This window comes from Erythranthe guttata, chromosome 14 (assembly GCF_056151865.1).
Source record: "Erythranthe guttata isolate IM_541 chromosome 14, IM_541, whole genome shotgun sequence".
Classification (NCBI taxonomy): Eukaryota; Viridiplantae; Streptophyta; class Magnoliopsida; order Lamiales; family Phrymaceae; genus Erythranthe; species Erythranthe guttata.
The window spans coordinates 22,838,434-22,853,421 of NC_142546.1; the positions used below are offsets into that span (position 1 = coordinate 22,838,434).

A 14,988-nucleotide genomic window follows, 5' to 3' on the forward strand; every position below is an offset into this window, starting at 1 on the left:
TTACAATTAATATCAGAATTTAACAAATTTAATGTAAAATTTAATTTAACGAATCAAACATCTTACTAACTAAATAATTAATTAGTCAATGGAATATTAATCCAATCTCACCTAATTCAATGTAATTTGACATAGGTAAGCAAACAAGGCCTATATTAACTAATCTTATCCTCATAACTAAAGTTGATAAAAATATTTTTTTTTAATCATCACACTACTTGAAAACTAGTGTCCGGTAAAATCGGACTCAATCGTAACTGGAGAAGAGTATTTATTTTATCAAATAAAATGTTTTGAGTTATACTCAGTGTCTCGAGTCCAAGTCTACCCTCAATAACATTTATTTTTCCATTATATATGTATACATTTTTATTTAGCTCACTCAATTTTTATCATTTAATCCACTGAAAATTCCTGGACTCGCTACTGTTTATAACCGAAAAAAAATATAAACGTGTGATATAAGAATTAAGAAGTAATAAACAACATGTGATTCACGAAAAACTTAGAACAAGTAAACATATTAGTTTATAAATATGCCATTAATTAAAGTAAAAGAAATAATTACCTTTTTCCCACTGGTTGTAGAGAGAGAGAGGAGAGAGAAAAAGACAGACAGTTGTCCATCTTTCTGAAGCAACCAAATGACCTGTTCCCAAACAAAACACTAAAAAATAAAAAAATAATAATCATAAAAGAGGGTAAGACGCGACTTTGGTGGGGGCCACCCCCAACGACTTTTCTTTTGAATCATTAAGCACGAGTTTAATTCATAAACAAACTCAGATCTCTGCTAATCATCCTCATTAAAATAATAATATGTTTCCTCGGACTTCAATTAGCCACGTCGCCAAATATATACTTTTTGCTCGGATTTCTTGACCAATAAAATCTTTTACTTGATTTTTTTTTTCATGCATCTATTTTAAAATGCTCAAATTATACACTACTAGTAATTAATGCATTTGATTATGTTTAAGGCACAGTTAGACTAATTATTTGTAAGTTGGTTTACTAATCATGGACACAAGTGTTAGCTTCAAGCTTGTAATCTTTTTCCTCCTAAAATACCTCAACTGTCAAAATTAAATAAAATGAAAATAATAAATATTTCCATCTATCACCCTTATGCAGTGGCGGATCCAGGACGAAAATTCAGGGTATGCCGACTGTGCTGAGTCCAAGAATTTTCTGTATAGTGGGGTTAAATTTTCGGGGGTTCGGGGGCAGCGCCCCCGGAAAAAAAATTTTGAACCTTTTTTTGTTGGATAAATTAGGAGAAGGGAAAAAAGAAATTGAAACTTTTTATTTTATTTTTTTGGATAAATTAGGAGAAGAAAAAATTTGGGACTTTTTTTGTATATTTTGAATTTTGGGTGGACTAAATAATAATATAGATATAATATAATGTGTTTTTGGGAAGAAGTGCTAAAAAAACAAGAAAAAATTTAGAACTTTTTTTTTATATTTTGAATTTTGGGTGGACTAAATAATAATATAGATATAATATAATGTGTTTTTGGGGAGAGGGGCTAAAAAGAAAAAGAAAAAAGTTAGGACTTTTTTTGTATATTTTGAATTTCGGGTGGACTAAATAGTAATATAGATATAATATAATGTGTGTATGGGAGAGGGGCTCAGAAGAAATTTAGACAAAAAAATTAAACAATACTTTTTTGTTCCATAATGGAGTTGAACTCATGACCTCAACTAACAATTTGGAGATCTTTGCCACTAAGGCAAATTTATTTTCATTTTTTGGGGTGGTCCATGGCATACTTGTCAACCCCCTAGATCCGCCCCTGCCCTTATGGTTAATACCAGTGTTCTAAAAATCGGTCGAGGCGGCCGATTAATCGGCCGCCGAGGCGGAGGCGGTCCAAAACCTTTACGATTTTAGTGTAAAGGTTTGAAAAATCGGTTTTTTGCCTGTGAGGCGGTTTGAGGCGGTCCGAGGCGGTCTGAGGCGGTCCGAGGCGGTTTGAGGCGGTCCGAGGCGGTCAAACCTTTAAGGCGGGTCAAACTTCGGTGGCAAAAATCGGCAAAAAATCGATCAAAAATCGGTTTTTTTTTTTTTTTTTTTTTTTTATAAATCAAAATAAAAGTTGGGATTTTAATAAAAAAAAAATGAGTTTATACTTTATTTTGTTTATGTTAATTATTATTGTTAAAGAACTAATGATGTATGCCAAGAATGTATGTAAATTCAAAAAAAATTGCCTTTTTATTTATATTTTATAAGGATATTCATGTATTATGATCTTATTATTATTAAACGTTTATTATGTTATTAGAATATATAAATGATCGAGATATAACTATGTTTAAATATTTTTTATCTATGTTTTGAGTATTTATAAATAATATCTACAAATATATTATATTAAATTTTAAACACCGATTTATTTCCGATTTATCACCGATTAATCACCGCCGCACCGATTAATCGTGAGTCGGTGCCTGACCGACTCGGACCCGATTACCGATTTTTACAACCTTGGTTAATACTATAAGCAATTTGATGGGTCCCACCCACATGCTCTAGAATCATTTAATGGGTCCCTTCCCTCGCAAGTAATGTTTAGAATGGTTTTGGAAGTTATATATTTTTTATTTTCAAAAAATATGTTTTCGGAGAATAATTTGAAAATAAGTGTAACGTTCGTGATTTGACATTAGCAAAATACACCTAGCAATCAAACTATGTTTAAAGTTGTTTTTAGGAAAACTTATTTTAGGAATTTTAGAAGAAAAAAAAAAAAAACACAAATTCGTTTTGGCTGACGAATAAAAATGAAATGAAAACAGAAATAAACAAACATTTTCAATTTCAGTTATAAGTTTAGTTATTCACATAATGAAAACTAGGTTGTTTGGGGGTGCCCTCCCTAAGGAGGTAATTCTCCAACCTTAAATTAAGTCACTTTTTTAAAAACTAAATTTTCTCCCAAATCTGGTAAGATAGGCCTCATTGGATTATCCACCAAACCATATCCTTTCTTGGATCTCCTTCCACCCAATCCGCACCTGCCACCTGGACTTAAACGGGTGTTGCATGGTTCAGCTCTAACTCATATATGTTAACTTATAGGGTAAATTACACTCACAACCCTGAGGTATGTTAAAACAACTTTAAGAAACCTGTAGTAGCGATAATTACATTCACCATCTGAAACATAGTTAGAAACTCTAATGGGAATGCATTGGATATGTTATTCCGTTAAGGTTCTAACGAACTATTACTTTTAGCTAGTTGGTGGAGACAATATAGAGTTAGGGGGTGACATGGCTCCGGCAATATTTCTTAAATCACTCATAACTCTTTGTTGTCTCCATCGCTTCCTGAAACTAATAGTCCTTAGAAACTCTATTGGAATAATGTATCCAATGCATTATCCTATTAGAACTTCTAACTATGTTTTAGGGGGTGAATGTAATTATCAATACTACAGGAAACTCAAAATTATTTTAACATACCTCAGGGGTGTGGATGTAATTTACCCTAACTTATATTTACTTATCTGTATATTAGTACTATTTACAGCCAACAATTTGACTGACAACAAAGTTGTGCCAATAATAGAGCAATCCACCTTTCAACAACAATAGTTATACAAAGATCTGATTATTTTAAGGAAAGTACAAGTCACTGAAGCGACCGGGGTGGGGGTGGGGGTGGGGGGGGGTGGGTAGTGTGTCGGCAGAGATGGGGTGGGGGTGGGGGGGGGGGGTACGAGGTATTATACCTTGGGAGACGTGGATCACTTGCTCTCCATTCGTGGAAAATATCGTACTATGTATATATATATATATATATATATATATATATATATATATATATATGTTTCTCTTTTTTATTTTGTCAACCTTTCCTTTTATACACTTAAATCTATTTCCATAACTAATTTCAAATTATGGTACTGCATTTCTATACCTTTCCTTTTCCAATGTCGTTGTCTTGTACTCTCCCCCACCTATCTCTGCTTTTAATTTTTGAAAAAAGCACATCGGACGATAATATTACCGAATTACCCTTCCACCATTAATTCTCAACCACTTCATTCATCATTAATATTTTTTATTTTATTTTTACTACACAAAATTATAAATAAGATTGAAAAACAAATTGAATTTTACTTGCTCACCCCTAGTATTTGATATGCAATTAATTTAGATTCATAAATTGAATTTTCTCTATATGATTATATATAAGATATAAAGCAATATAGAAGTATATATGGACATAAAAGAGGGTAAAGTGTGAGTTAAAATAACATCAAAATCTAGCCATTTTTCCAGTCTAGATACATCCTAAAATAATGCCAAAGTTTGATGAAAACAAGATTTTAGTACAGAACAAGAATAGACACATGATGCATATGATACATAGGTTTTTACACTTGGATATATGATATAAGGGCAATGAATAATCCAGACAAGTGGCACAGTGGGCAAACCAAACAACACAAGTAGCACATTAATGTGTGTGTGACTGTGAGCAAACTAGTATATAGAATATAGATGCAAATAATTATATAAATAAAAAATAAATAAATAAATCCACATAACACAAGGTACCCTTTGCCTTTTCTGGCCTTGAAAAAGCAGTCAAGCAAGATGGTTTATAGTTCTTTAATATGATTTAGAAGAAGTATCCCTAAAATTACAAAGGTATTCTCTGAAGTATCTGACCCTACTACTTGTATAGTATCTCTAAGCAAAAATTATGCATTAAATTTAGGGTTACTCCAGGTGATTATTCAAACAGTGTATAATACATTAATCTTACAGCTATACGAGAAGATCGATAGTGAAAACAACATGATTTCATGTGTGTGCACGCTTCTGTATATATATATAACCATATATACAACTTAAATTGCTATGAAATCGGAGTGATGTGGTTCTACGTTAGCTGCTAAAATTGATTTTTCAGTGAACATATGTAAAAAGTCGAGTAACTTTGTTTTCCTATAAGATAATGTTTGCAGATAAAATAAATAGAATTCTATGTATACCAAGTCATAAGCAGCAAAAACCATTTACCTAGAGTACTGGTCCACTTGGAGAAGGCAGGATAAATCAGCAGGGTTAGTTTAAGATTACCACCTTCTGTCTCAACCTATTTTGCTGCAACAAGGAAAAGTGTTTTTTCATCTTACTAGAAAAATAGTGAAGTAAAATAAACATATTTGACAGATTGGATAAACAGGTAACATAGATAAGGTAAAGCTGCAAGTATTATCGAGCACATTCGAGAAAAGAATGACTACTGAGTTAAAGAGAATCGAATAGTTTACGGGTAACGGTGAAATTCAATGTCTTGTTCATCCGTCTCACCGAGTTGCTCATTGCAGTACTTCTGTGTCACAGTTAATTATTCCACTATGGCCTGTGATGATGCTAATATGTAGATCATATGGGGTGGTGTAGAAAATGAACTGGGAGAGCAAAGCAGATCAGTAGCTTGACAACTTGATGATCCTGAGATACCTGCGAAATGAACACACGTGAACTACGCCGGGGGTTGATCCGGCGGAAACCCCTCCGACGCTCAAGTCAGACGTGCTGATCATAGAAATGGTCCAGAGAATACGTATTGTAGTATTGCTCAGTTAATAGGACGTACCTTAATAAAATGAGTAAAACCTCTATTTATATGTCGTTTATTGGGTTGGGTTTGCTTTGTTGGGCCCAAGCCTTACTTGAAGGTGTTTGGGCCTCGGTGATATTGGTCTTCGATATTGGGCTCGTAGCCCAGTAGGTAAAGAAATTGTAGGCCCATTGGGTTGGCCCAATTAGGCATATCATTAAGCCCCCCACTCTCGAGTCGATGTGGGGGCCATGTTGTGATGGGTCTCAGATCGTGTCGAGAGTAAAAATTGTAGAAGTCGATCGTTGGCGTATGGCCTAATGGTATGCGAAAATGCGTTGGAGCGTGTGTCGGAGGGGTGTGAATGCGCGTTGGCGCATAGCGCGACAAAGTTGCCGCGATATAAGTTAATTGAGTCGTCGGTTTTGTCCCGCGACGGTGTAGTAGCGAATTATCTCCTCGTGCGAGTTGTATTGTCGCGGGGTAATAGTGTTGATCGAGTTATCTCCTCGTGGGAGTTGTCTCGCGATAATGTAGTAGCACGGATCAAGTAATCTCCTCGGGGGAGTTGTCTCTGGGGTAATCGAGTTGATCGAGTTACGTCCTCGTGGAAGTTGTCTCACGATAATGGAATAGCACGGAGCTAGTATTCTCCTCGTGGGAGTTGTTATTTTTCGACATTTTCAATGTTTTGACGCGTTGCTTGTATGTGTTTACATATAGCCTTCTGCGTGATGTACTTGAGGAGGGGATCAGGCTCTCAAGATTTTTATATGGGGATCGTGCCCTTTGTTAGAACTCGTGGGTCGTAAGTATGTTTGGACCGTGGCCACGTTTTAATGAAGGACCCATCGAAAACAAGGAGATAAATTTGAGTAATCAAGCTGGCCAGGCTATATAGATTCCCATAATATTTCTAAGTGTTTCTAGGGTCGTAATCGTGCTATCTTGAGCTTGCGATTATATATTGAATTTCGGGCGAGTTGTCTCCTCATGGGAGTTGTCTCGCAACGAAGTTGTAGAAGCATTGGATGACGCGCGACTGAGGAGCGTGCGTATCGAGGTCGCTCTGAGCGAGTTGTCTCCTCGTGGGAGTTGTTTCGCGGCGAGTCTTATTACCGAGCGAGGTAGCTCTTCGTGGGAGTTGCCTTGCAACGGATTTGTAGTGCCGAGCGAGGTGGCTCCTCGTGGGAGTTGTCTCGCAACGGGTTGTGGAATAGAGCAAGTGGACTTCTCGTGGGAGTTGTCCCGCTGCGGGTTGGGGTACCGAGCGAGTTGTCTCCTCGTGGGAGTTATCTCGTTGTAGGTTGTAGTACCGAGCGAGTTGGCTCCTCGTGGGAGTAATCTCGCTGCGGGTCATAGGATGGAGCGAGTGGTCTCCTCGTAGAAGTTATCTCGCTGTGGGTTCGTAGGACCGAGCGAGTTGGCTCCTCGTGGGAGTTTCCTCGCTGCGGGTCGTAGGATGGAGCGAGTGGTCTCCTCGTAGAAGTTATCGCGTTGTGGGTTCGTAGGCCCGAGGGAGTTGGCTCCTCGTGGGAGTTGCCTTGCAACGGGTTATATGACCGTGCGAGTTTGCTCCTCGTGGGAGTTATCTCGCTATGGTTTCGTAGACCCGAGGGAGTTGGCTCCTCGTGGGAGTTGTCTCGCTGCGGGTTGTAGGACGGAGCGAGTGGTCTCCTCGTGGGAGTTATCTCGCTCTGGTTTAGTAGGCCCGAGGGAGTTGGCTCCTCGTGGGAGTTGCCTCACAACGGGTTATATGACTGAGCAAGTTATCTCCTCGTGGGAGTTGTCTTGCTGCCGGTTGTAGTACCGAGCGAGTTGGCTCCTCGTGGGAGTTGTCTCGCTACGGGTTGTAGTATCGGGCGAGTTGGCTCCTCGTGGGAGTTGTCTCGCTGCGAATTGTGGGACAGAGCGAGTGGTCTCCTCGTGGGAGTTATCTCGCTGTGGTTATGAGACTCGAGGGAGTTGGCTCCTCGTGGGAGTTACCTCGCAACGGGTTATAGGGTGGAGCGAGTGGTCTCCTCGTGGGAGTTATCTCGCTATGGTAGACCCGAGGGAATTGGCTCCTCGTGGGAGTTGTGTTGCAAGCCCCCCACTCTCGAGTCGATGTGGAAGTCTAGTCGAAAAAGGGTACTGGATCGTGTCGAGAGTAGATCGATGTTGTGGTGTACCATTAATTGTTGGCATGGTGTGGAGAAATAATATTTTTTGTTCATCCGTGTGAGAGCATGCGCGATTTGGTGAGGCGCGCTGAAGAGCTCGTGAAATTTGGTGGAGCGCGTTGAAATTCTCGCGCGATTTGGTGAAGCAAGGTGAAAACCGCGCGTAATTTGGTAGAGAATAGCGAGAGTTGCGCGCTCCAAAGTAGGAGGCGGCGCGCTTGGAAGAACGTGCGCGCGCGCATTCAAACGCGCAGCGCCTTGGGAAGGCGCGCGCTATTAATGATAGGAGAGAGAAGTTGTGCAAAACTTTATTGGGGGTTGTGCCACATTTTATTTACGTAGACATAGGTTGAAGAGCTGCCAATGCTTTATGGGGGGTCATGCATTTAATTCGGAGAGAGAAAGATGACGTGATGGCGATTTGACAAGGTGGAAAATGCTGCAGGCGCGTGTCCCACACGCGCGAATCACGTGTAAGCGCGTGGCTGCCACGCGCGCAGACTGTCAGGACTTTTCCGCCTTTTTTTTTTTTTTTTTTTTTTTTTGTTTACCCGCGCGTGGACTGGGGGCCGCGCGCTTGGCGCGTTTCCGCCACGCGCGCACGCTTTTGCTGCGCAATTCTTCTTTTTTTTTTTTTTTTTTTTTTTTTTTTTTCTTTTTATCTAGAAATTGATGCGCGCGCGCCTCGAGACTTGGAGGCGCGCGCGCGGCTTGGGGGGCGGTCGGCTTGGCTCGACTTGTTCTTGTTTTTTTTTCTTCAACTTCTTCTAATTCTTCTTATTTTTTCACCATCTTCTTCTTTTTTCTTGTTTCTTTTTCTTCAACTTCTTCTTCTTTTTTCTTCTTCTTTTTTTTTTAGTCTTTTTTTTTTTTTTCTTTTTTCTTCATCTTCTTCTTTTTTCTTTTTTTTTGGTGGTTGATATTCACCCCCTTGGGGATGTTCTATTTTTTGAGTAGGAAGATTATCCTCGTCTCTTGCGATGTGATGTGAACCCCCTTGGGATGTTCTATTTTTTGAGTAGGGAGATTATCCTCGTTCCTTGAGATGGGATGTGCACCCCCTTGGGGATGTTCTATTTTTTGAGTAGGGAGATTATACTCGTCTCTTGAGATGTGATGTGAACCCACTTAGGGTTGAAAGGTAAGGGTGATGCACAACCTTAGGATGGGGATAACTGCCCACTGTAGGATGAGGCGTTCGAGACCTATGGTCTGAGGTGGATGCGCATGGTTGTGCCATTGGTTCGCGCGTGCGCGTCATACCATTTTTTCTGTTTTTGAACTAGGGACGTGAAACACTTGATGGGATGTGAAACCCCTTGGGGTTGAAAGGTAAGTGGATGTACCACCATTGAGATGTGATGCCCAACTTTAGGATGGGATAGCCCCCCATTTAGGATGAGGCGATCACGGACCACTGGGGTGAGATGCCCCACCTTGGCGATATATGGTGCCACTGATTCAGTGGCAGCACGAGTTGGATCTTCCGTGATCATACGCTGAAGGTCTTCTTCGGTTATCTGAACCGTTCGAGAATTAAGTAGAAATTGATCATGTTGAGGACCCAGTGGGGCCTCACGAGGAGGAGCGTTGGCTCCTGCTGTGACGAATGAAATGTTTTGGGGGCGATGTGACCCCCAGGGAGTCGATAACCCTTGGCGAACGAAATATTTTGGGGGCAGATGTAAGCCCCCAGGGAGTCGATAACCCTTGGCGAACGAAATATTTTGGGGGCAGATGTAAGCCCCCAGGGAGTCGATAACCCTTGGCGAACGAAATATTTTGGGGGCGATGTAAGCCCCCAGGGATTTGATAACCCTTGGCGAGCGAAATATTTTGGGGGCAGATGTAAGCCCCCAGGGAGTCGATAACCCTTGGCGAGCGAAATATTTTGGGGGCGATGTAAGTCCCCAGGGAGTCGATAACCCTTGGCGAGCGAAATATTTTGGGGGCATATGTAAGCCCCCAGGGGGTCGACGGCGGTGGTGCCATAGATGGCTCCACATGTGGAGCAGGTGCTGATATCGCGTTGGGAGCATTTGCTCCCATCGTGGCGATATATTGGGTCACGGCCTCTATGGCAGCGCGAGTTGAAGTTTCTGCTATCATGCGTTGAAGCGCATCCTCGGTTATTAGAACCATTCGAGGAGCAGGGAGCGGTGGATCGGCGAGTGGTGGGTCCCGATGGGGGATCACCTGAACCTCGCGATGCGGATCCATGGGATGTGGAGGAGGTGGCAAGCCAGAGCCTCCACGAGATGGGAGGTCGTTAGCTGTGTCACTTTCTCTCCGAGCAGACGCCTCAGGAGGATCTTGTTGGCTACGTGATCTGGTTTGCATCGTTCCCACAGACGGCGCCAAAATGATGATGCTAAAAAGTAGATCACCTGGGGTAGTGTAGAAAATGTATTGGGAGAGCAAAGCGGATCGGTAGCTTGACAACTTGATGATCCTGAGGTACCTGCGAAATGAACACACGTGAACTACGCCGGGGGTTGATCCGGCGGAAACCCCTCCGACGCTCAAGTCAGACGTGCTGATCATAGAAATGGTCCAGAGAATACGTATTGTAGTATTGCTCAGTTAATAGGACGTACCTTAATAAAATGAGTAAAACCTCTATTTATATGTCGTTTATTGGGTTGGGTTTGCTTTGTTGGGCCCAAGCCTTACTTGAAGGTGTTTGGGCCTCGGTGATATTGGTCTTCGATATTGGGCTCGTAGCCCAGTAGGTAAAGAAATTGTAGGCCCATTGGGTTGGCCCAATTAGGCATATCAGCCTGCATTTACGACATAAACACGACATCTGTCATATTGCAAAGTCAATAGCAAACGAGAACTATAGATGGATTAGCCATTACTGTTTTATTTTTAAATGATGTGCACGAATTTGTAGGAGTCAAGGTTTTATTTCAATTATTTATCACAATCTTTATACTGCTGCCACTCTAAAAGATATGCATGAGTCGAGGACTTAGTATCAAACCTTGGCAGTGTATTTTGTTGGCTTGCGGGCCCATCATCTCCACTCCTTCATTGTTAAGCAATGAAATCCCAGATGAAGTTATGTGGAAGAAAAATCCCACAGATGGAGATATTGAAGATTTTGCTATCTTTATTAGCCTTTGTCCTGCAACCAACAATTCTTACGATCAGTAATCATTTGATGAATACTATTAAGTAAACAGATTTCCGCACTGTTATGTGAACAAGAGTTCTGAATCACATTGATTGTAAAGATCGTCAATCATGCTTACTATGAAATGAAAAAGTAGTGTTATTCACTTCACGCCATTTAAGCATTTTGTTTTACAAATTATACAAGCTTCATGTAATCCTATTTATCTACACAATAAGTTTCAATCTTGGTTCTTGCATAGTAAATGAAACAAAACCTGATCTAGATTCGAGGACAAGGCGAATGCTAACAGCATGAGCCCAATGAATCCCCAGAGCAGCAACAAGATGAGAATCAAAATTTGAGGGATCTTCTGTAGTGTCAGCTCTGCCCTCTACTGCACCTGGACATAATATAATAAATTGTTCAGAACAGAAAGCATCAAGACTTTCAATAGCAAAGTGTTCAAGAGAAAGCTTTTTGAGGTATCGTTTATCCTAAAACAGTTTTTCATTTTATGCACAGACAATGTGTTTGTTATGTTCATTTTCTGAACTATTTTTTGAAACATATTGTAGAAGGCAACCCAGTTTTAATGTATACATCATACCTACAAACTAAGTAAACCAATACATCTTTGGAAAATGAGAAGTCAAATCACTTGTGAACAGGATTAGCCGAACTTTGGATCTCTCTCATACAGGTTTTTATTTTTTACACTATGCCAAACTTTTCGAAAACATATGTTAAAAAATGAAACATATCTGAGGCTAGTGGAGCATAAGAGCTACCTTGGAATAAATATCTGGAAGCTTCATCACGGCTTTGAGATCGTACTTGATTAGTCACCAATACAGGAATCCGACAAAATTCTGCTAGTGATCTGAATTTAAGAATGGAATCAATGAATAGATTTAAGAAAAGAACCAATAAACTAAACTGTCAAAAGGTCTCACTTGATATATGAGATATGCCAACCTAATGGGTGATGTCTAGGAGGCCCCTGGCCATATTCTCTGCAAGAACGAAAATGTTCTTCTTAGACAAAATTAATCAGAAGATAATAGTATTCAATTATATGAATTATAGTATGATGCATAGATGTAATGCATTGAAAGTGTGATTCGGGTTTCTTGTAATTAAGAGGAGAAAACACCAGAATTCATTTGAGTTGTTTCAGGAATTTGCTGCCATCTAAATTCTGTATTCTATATTCTAGGGACACAAAATTGCGGAGGTAAAGAGCGTTAATGAGGATTATAAACCTTTTTGCCATAGGAATATCGTGCATGAGCTAAAACTGTATAATGTAACGTGTCAAGTTTCGATAAACGCAATAGACGCAAAAAACTTGTATCATCTAACAAATAGAAAGGTAGAACTATTTAAGAAGCAATGTAAACAATTGTATAAATAACATTAATAGCATTTCAAATGCATCATGTATCTAAATGTACTTGGACAGTATAAAGCACAAGCAGCATGAATTTATGAAACTTATATGAGCATATCCAAGAACAAAGGGAAAATAAATCACCCAGAAGCTAGAGCTGCCATGCTGTCAATTATAAGCAGCTTTACATGATTCTGGAGGAGTGAAACCTTTATTTGTTGCAAGCTGTCAAATTACATAAATATGAAGTTGGTCACATAACAGGCAAATTTTCATTCTAAGTAACAGTTGGTAAATAATAGTTTGTCATTTTAAAATTAAGGCTGGTACAATATAGTATAACATACAAGTCCAGACTCCAGATACTAGTGAAGAAGGTTAAAAACGTGACGATTATAAGATAAACATGAATATTTAAAGGAAGACAGTGAAGAAACACAGTTTGTCCATTGGCCTCAAGAGATTGGGGTGCTTTTTAATGTTGGCATATTTCCTTTATTTAGATTATAATGTTAGACTGGTTTGACGTTAACACTGAAAAATGCAGGTAAATCTAGGAAAGATGACAGCTAACTGCTTCTTTGACAGACATGAATAATTATCTGGTGTTGTTCAGTCTGTTGAGGCTCTTCCACCTGATTTAATAGCAAAGAAAGGACCGACAGCAACGGAAACTGTTGCTATATGCTATCAGCTTCCAGATGACACACTACCTAGTTAAAGTCAAAACAACTTTATTTAATTAGAGACATTAAGCTATAACTAATTAACTAAGTAAGAACAAAATCCATGAGGTTGGCATTCTTTTTCGTCTTCATAGGTATATAATCACAAAATCACCATCACTATTGACATTTTTCTTTTGTCCCCGAGCAAAAGACATATCACTCTAACGTGACATATTTTTGTGTTTTTTATGATGTATCCAACTTATCTACACTTGCATACAGTCAGTACTGAGAAACCACATAGAGATGGATGTTGTCTACCTTTCAGTGAATTCAGATAATGATGCTGGCCGCAAAACTAGAACTCTTCCAGCCATCTGCCACCAAAAAAACAGAGAAGAAACTCAAATAAAGTGCAGTAAATAAACCCAGCATTCTTAGGTCACCTACAGAGAAACATAGTATGATGAACAGTATCCTACAAATCAAGAATAGAATTGCAGCAAATCTACGGGATACGATATTTCAGGACATGAGCCACAAATTCTTGGGTTGAATAGCAAATTCAATGAATCATAACAATCACAAAATGATACGATATGCATGAAAACGTGACAAGATAAAACTGAAAATTATAAATTGCTTACCTCTTGAGCCAGGCCTCCCATGTGAAATGTTTCAGGGAAACTACTAATCCCCATTTCTATCATCCTAAAACACAGATGTGGAGACACTTAAAGTGGAGCAAGACTGGGCGGATTCGGTATCGTTAGCTGATTAAAAAAGATACCTTCTCGAACTAAATTTTGATTCCACGTCGACATATATTACACGGCCACCTAAGCCTCCATGCGAAGTAGGCAAAGACGCCAGTAAAGCGAGCTTCATACAAAACTACAAAAATAATAATACAAGATTAGCTGACTAAACAAAAGCTACCATCACAAATATCTACTACAAATACACTCCAATAGATTCATAAATCTACCTGTGTTTTGCCAATTCCTGCAGGACCAACCAACTCTGTCACGACGCCAAATGGTATTCCACCACAAAGTGCTGCATCAAGGCCTTCTAATCGAGTGGGAAGATGGCCTGCCAGGTACTCGTTCTGGTTCCGGTGATCCAGCAGTGACATAGCCTAATATCACAGTCAAAAAAATTTATCAAGAAGACGATACAACAGTTTTCGGCAAAATCAATATGCTAACCGAAACAACTATGAAAATCATATTCCCGAAATTTCATCCATAATACAGTTACCGTCTGATTCGGTGGGCACGCAATTTCACTAATATGTGCCACTGCAACCATTACTTCCTCCAACCCGACATCCAACAACTCCATCAACTCGAACTCACTTCGCGATAATGCATCCTAGAAGCAGACAAAATTCAACAAAAATCATGAGATTCAGGTTTTCGTTACTCCTAGAGATTGCATCAAACACCTATTCGAGTTTACCAAATTTGGATTACGCCGTAAAAAAATGCCCAATTCCAACCGTGTTGTCATTCTTTACAGATACATCAAATTTCAGCTCATGCCCTAAAAAATTAAAAAAACATGAACACGAACGCAGTAGTACCTTGGCAGTGATAATATTACGAGCGGCAAACACATTGGCTATTGATTTAGGCAGATTCATTTCACTGATGAGCTTATTCGCCATTTTCTCAAAATTTTCCTTCTAGAATAGTATGAGTAGTGGTATTTCACCTGTGGCTCTGCTCAAATTTCCCGCCAAAACGGACTGGGCTGAACACCGATTTTAAGCCCGGAATTACGGGCTTTATGTTTGTAATCCACAAAAGTGTTGGGCCTGCTAATGAAATACCCATTAATCAGGAATTTCAACAAGACCGGTTCAACCGGTCCTCGGGCACCTCCACAATTTTTATTTCTTTTTAAACTAACAATTATTATTTATTACCTAAAATGGTTAGCAAAAATAATTCTTGCGAATACTATTATCAATAAAATAAATTATAAATAAATGGAAATTTTAGAAATTATACTTTTACTCCTAAATAAATAGTGAGTAAATTACATTG

At 39.4% G+C, this 14,988-nt stretch overlaps 1 protein-coding gene across 3 annotated transcripts; it reads right to left on the reverse strand.

Annotated features, from left to right (window-relative positions):
* Positions 1-4,268: 4,268 nt before the first annotated feature.
* Positions 4,269-14,636, reverse strand: RAD51B (DNA repair (Rad51) family protein). Of its 3 annotated transcripts, none has more exons than XR_016029767.1 (14): positions 14,523-14,636; positions 14,198-14,311; positions 13,923-14,075; positions 13,725-13,828; positions 13,582-13,645; positions 13,256-13,311; positions 12,411-12,491; positions 11,830-11,889; positions 11,665-11,756; positions 11,151-11,276; positions 10,742-10,885; positions 5,341-5,392; positions 4,942-5,130; positions 4,269-4,746 (listed from the first exon to the last, which is right to left on the reverse strand). XR_016029767.1 is itself a non-coding variant. In XM_088813897.1 (12 exons), exons 1-12 carry the CDS (start codon positions 14,604-14,606, stop codon positions 5,349-5,351), a joined length of 1,122 nt encoding a protein of 373 aa, XP_088670023.1. In that variant the 5' UTR covers positions 14,607-14,636; the 3' UTR covers positions 5,201-5,348. The 3 variants fall into 3 exon arrangements, 1 of the variants encoding a protein (XP_088670023.1); XR_016029766.1 differs by having other exon boundaries at positions 5,301-5,392; XM_088813897.1 differs by lacking the exons at positions 4,269-4,746; positions 4,942-5,130 and having other exon boundaries at positions 5,201-5,392.
* Positions 14,637-14,988: the final 352 nt, after the last annotated feature.

What these genes read in the sequence shown, in the direction of transcription:
- RAD51B (XM_088813897.1), bottom strand. Translation starts at nt 14,606, where the DNA reads ATGGCGAATAAGCTCATCAGTGAAATGAATCTGCCTAAATCAATAGCC. An exon ending in TTATCTGAATTCACTGAAAG is followed by an intron (nt 12,492 to 13,255) that starts GTAGACAACATC and finishes GTAATTTGACAG; the next exon opens with CTTGCAACAAATAAAGGTTT. An exon ending in CAACAAAATACACTGCCAAG is followed by an intron (nt 5,393 to 10,741) that starts GTTTGATACTAA and finishes GCATCATCACAG; the next exon opens with GCCATAGTGGAATAATTAAC.